This window comes from Labrus mixtus, chromosome 7 (genome assembly GCF_963584025.1).
Source record: "Labrus mixtus chromosome 7, fLabMix1.1, whole genome shotgun sequence".
NCBI classification, from domain to species: domain Eukaryota; kingdom Metazoa; phylum Chordata; class Actinopteri; order Labriformes; family Labridae; genus Labrus; species Labrus mixtus.
In genome coordinates, this window is record NC_083618.1 from 145,941 (window position 1) to 151,026 (window position 5,086).

General features: G+C 41.6%; 1 protein-coding gene across 1 annotated transcript; it reads right to left on the minus strand.

Moving 5' to 3' along the window:
• Positions 1-1,623: 1,623 nt before the first annotated feature.
• LOC132977368 (PAK4-inhibitor inka2-like) lies at positions 1,624-4,208 on the minus strand. The gene is made up of 3 exons (XM_061041893.1): positions 4,078-4,208; positions 3,926-3,959; positions 1,624-2,694 (listed from the first exon to the last, which is right to left on the minus strand). Exons 2-3 carry the CDS (start codon positions 3,941-3,943, stop codon positions 1,732-1,734), a joined length of 981 nt encoding a protein of 326 aa, XP_060897876.1. The 5' UTR covers positions 3,944-3,959; positions 4,078-4,208; the 3' UTR covers positions 1,624-1,731.
• Between the last annotated feature and the right edge of the window lie 878 nt (positions 4,209-5,086).

Consider the following 5,086-nt stretch of genomic DNA (forward strand, 5'->3'; position numbering starts at 1 on the left):
GGTGAATGCTGACCAATGTCATTCTTTTCCATAGACTGTAAGAAGTATCCAGCATGTTACTTTATAACAGACTACCATATTAAACTTTGGTTTGTGAAAACTTTCTTTCTTGTTTTTTTTAAGCCGAGCAATCAAGACCAAGCAGCCCTATAGGCTAGTCAAATTCTGAGTGAAGCAAATGTCAACACTACTTTACAAATGTCAGCTAGCTAAGATGTTAGGCAATGAAAATGTTTAAAAAAGAGAAAATCATTGTCATTGGACACGTTCTATAACATAAAGGTGAGAAAGTTAAGGGAAAGGAGCAAGCAACATAATGTCTTAGATCTAAATGTAAAATGTAGCAAACAATCAAACAAAAGTCACCAAAAGAGTGTCTGTTGGTTACCAAAACAATCCACCGGTAAAGCAGGTTCATCATACGCTGCTGTAACAGTCATACACACCTCCTGCTAGCTTACCAGAGCTAACATTAGCAGAAGTAGCTTACTTTAGTGATGCGTTGGATCTGTTTTTCTTCTCTCTCCTCCTCTCCCCAAATGAGTCAGCTGTGGAAAGAGATGTATTGATGCACTAATCCAGCTGCAGCACTCTGGGATCTGGCATGTTCTAAAAAGGAAAACCAGCAGTTTAGCCAAAAAAATCTCAAATAGTGAATAACATTATTTCTGTCCAAGTTCTTTTTTTTGCTAATGTTCTCTGTTCCCTATCATGGCCTGTCACTCACTGCAGTGTGAAAGTCATTTGTGTCTGATAAGGGTTTATTAAAGCCCAGCTAAGCTCTCATTCCAGGAGGGATCCTAGATAAACAGCCTGAGACAAACGACACTCAGCAAGAACCCTTTGTCCCTGATATCCAACATTATTGGTGAGACTGGCTGCAGCAGGGAGCATGGAAAACCCCTTATATCTGTGTTATTTCTCTCCTCTAAATGAATGGGAAAGCCACAACAAAGCCAAAATGTTAACTTGAAGCGTATGTCACTTGTTTGTTTTTACCCAGAAGTCATAGTTCCATTAAGCGATGTTCTAGAACACAATAAGAGTTAACACTGAGTTAAATGAGGCAGGGTGAAACGGTCTGCTTCATAAACCTCTGCTCCATCTGCAGCCAGCTGCTTGGCCTCTCTCTTTACCTCTTCCTCCACAGACACATGGGGAGTTACCTCATCGAGGACACAGGGCTTTGTTGATACAGCCTCTGGACCTTAAAATAGCTCAGTCACCCTTTTTCTACTTTTTGTCAAGTAAAATCTGAACTTTTAATGAGAAACCTGAGTCCAATGCACTAATGCACTCCAAAAATATTCTTTCATTTACTTTGAATGACCATATAAGTCCTGGAAAGATTCCAAATCTGCAAGTCAGAGATGTCATGTCTTCTTCTTTTTTTATTAGAAACCAATTAGACTAAACCCTGCAGTGTATTACATTTCTAATGAAAACAAATGAACCTACATTCATATGTTTTACTCCACAGACAGTAACAGCCTGCTTCTGTTTGACTCTAATAAGCTGTAATAAAAATCAGATGGCTGTGGCGGAAGGAAGCTTCAGTTATATCAGCTGACCACATATCCTGTGTCACATGCAGTACAAAAGTTGGATAAAGAGTTTGTAGAGTTTCAATTATGCAAACATCTTTATTTTCAATAGTTTAGTCACAGCATATAAAAAGTTAAAAATAACAGTCATTTTACAGTGACTCTGATGATTGTCCGATGAAAACTGTCAGACGTAGCCTATGATGTCTTTGCAGATGATGGGCTGCCGACTGCCTGACTTCAAGAGGGCAGCAAAGTGGTAAAAGTCAGAGTCCAATTTATTAATGGCGGAATGAGACTGATGGAAAAAGGGCACTTTGGCCTGGGATGCAACAAGCGGGCAGGACAGACGTTTTGGAGCATTAGCAGCTCTGTTAGCACAAACAGAGTCTGTGTGTCTCATCCTCACTCTGTCCTCTACACTCTTTGAAAAGCCAGCCAGTTTCCTCCTCATGTTCACAAAGAAACCTCTCCCCGTCCTGCGTCCCGGGTTTAGATTCAGCTCTGTAGGTTCTGGACACTCGGGTAGGTCCATCCAGTTCTGTATGAGGTCTGCAAAGCTGTTATCGCCCAGCACTAGAGGTTGGCGATTTCGTCCTCTGGTGAGTAAAGAGTTCGTCCAGTCCTCTTGGTCACTGACTTCAAATGATGTCCACCTTTCCAGACAGGCGTCAGACGTGGATTTGGGTCTAATGCGTCCGCTGGGTGCTCTGTTTGTGCGGAGGCAGGCTGACGATGAAACCCTCACGTTCCTCGTCCTCCTCAGAAACACTCCTTCATCCTGCCACGATGACTCAGAGTAGCCCGAATCCAAGTCCAAACTTTTCCGGCTGCTGGGAGAACCCAAACCCAGTCTGAGGCTCAGACCCAGCTGGGTGCTTGACTCTTGGTCTTCGTCCTCCTCCTCTAGAGGACTTGATAGGCAGCATGCAGAGTCGTAGGTGCTGGCAGTGCTGGCCTCAGACATCCGCACACGACAGGCACGTGCCAACGCAGAGTGTCGCACCAGAGCCGGGAGCTGGGTACTGATGGGAGAGAGGGGGCGCCTGACTGCCGGACAGGTCCTTCTCAGCTGTTTCAGATCCTGCAGTGACCTCATCATGTACTGCATCTGCTCCCGTAAGCAGTCGCTGGAGTCACGCAAACAGAGCTGAGGAGACGAGGGCAAAGAGAGATCAATTAGAAAATGAACATTTCAAATACAGGACCAGCTTCATGGGCACGCTCAGGCCTGCACCAGGCTATTAAAAGAAAGCCTTTACTCTTATTGTAATCCTCAACGACAGAAAACCTGCACATCAAAGAATGTGCTTCATCAATAGACACAAAAAGCAAACTCATCATCTGTCCGTTTATTTTGTGGACCACTCCTACAACAAAAGTAAACGCCCTTTTATCACTGACTCAGACGTGATTCAAGCAGCCAGACAGAAGTTATTACAGAGAGCGCTGCACTAATGTCTAACCTCCACTTTTCTTCTGCAACCTGAAACAACTGGAGGAGCAGACTGAAAACATCTGCAGTATATCAAGGGGGTCCTGCCTCTTTAAGAGGGCAGCTGTGCTCAATATAAAATCCACCAGTGACACAATGAGGAATATAATACTCCGGTTTCATCTGACTCAGTGTCCTGATTGGTCAGAATCAGCCAGTGAGATGCAGTGGCTCATTCTCAAACTCAAACAGGGCATGTTGATCATATGACAGAGTGTGTGAGAGTTAAGGAGAGGACGTAAAGTCAAATCTACAATCTAATAAGAATCTAGAATTAATAAAGTATGGGTTCACTACATGTGCACCATTATTGAAATGTATCATCAGACTTCAGGAGAGCATTGTAAGACCTTTGGCTGAGTGCAAACAAGCGTCTGAGAAAACAGAGAGGTGAGAAATACAAACGGAACAAGCAGCAGTGACACAAACACACAGGTCACATCAACATAGAGCACACTTTACTAATGTCAGTGCAATAACCTTTGAACCTGTCTGACCCCCCTGCACTGACTCTATACTGTAAAGCTTGAGGAGGACCTCATGCCCCCATAGTTTTCATCATCACTCTGTGAGATGTTGCAAGAACTTAGATAGTACTGGAGGTGTTGACATGCAACAAGAAAAGAAATAGAACAAATCCAACTTTGATACAAAATATGAATTACAGTTATTCATCACATAATGAAAATAAATGTTTTTTATTCTCTCTACACTGACATTATTAACTACATCAATGTTGTTAATAATCACTGGAGGCATCTGAGGCTCCTCTGCTGCAGTGCTACATCAGCAGATGTAGGCTACCAGATATAACTTACTAAACTTTAGCATTAAGATCAACAAGCCTGGGCAAATAAAGTCAGAATAAAATAAATGATCAACTCACCATGTCTGATCCTCTCATTGGAAAAACTCAAAGACTGTAAGGGAAATAACGGAGAAAAATATTAAAACTACGACTAACACAATCAAGATCAGACATAAAATAAAGCACAGCAGCGTCAAGGTACAAATTGAACAACACGAGCATATACTCACTTTGAATATGTCTGCCGCAGTCCAAAGTGAAACTTTGATTTCTAAGGAAAAAACCACTTCCCGCAGTGTTTCTGTCTTTTTAATGTGAAGAGAGTCCTCCTCCTCCTCCAGACTCACGCCGCTGATTCAGCCAGAGGCAGATGTGTTGCTTCATGAAATGTTCAGCTCCGCGCTGCAGCCACTCACAGAGACCCCATTCTGAATCAGCCAATCAGAGCGCAGGAAGAGCTAAGCGCTCCTCTAACGAACCGCCTCCATTGACAGCCAAACACAGAGGCAAAACCTGTGCATAAAAAAAACAAGACTTACTGTAGAAATTGATATCAGAGCACACTTAGGCCTATTTTTTTATTTTAAAGAATAGAGTATTTTTGAGCTGATCACTCTGAACTTTATGAATTAGTCTTTGTGGTTATCAGCTCACTTGAGAGCATCAGAACTGTCCTGTAGATATCACAGTGTTATATAAATTTAACTTATTAGCTTTTTATTCATTATTTTCTACATAGGCTAGGTTATATTTATTGATCACCTTTTTTTGTTGGCCTACTCATAGAATAGTTTCATGTTTAGTTCAGCTGTCCAAAATCTTATCCATCCTGGATAACTCCTCTCACCCTCTACATGACGAGCTGTGGCAGATGGGCAGCTCCTTCAGCCAACGCCTCATCCCCCCCCCAGGTGCAAAACAGAGCACTTCAGACGCTCCTTTGTGCCCACTGCCTTAAGACTGTACAACAACAGACTATGACAACAATAACAGTACGTCCTGGACAGAAAACTTCACCCCCATAAAACACTACCCATATGACCTGCTTCATTATTATCATTGTATTATTGTATTATTATTATTATTATTTAGCATCAATATATATATATACATATATACTGTACATTCTATATATTTTTATTATATTATTATATTAGTCTATATTATATAACATTTCATTATATTACACTATATTGTTCATATTGCACTATATTATATTATATTACATTATATAACTGC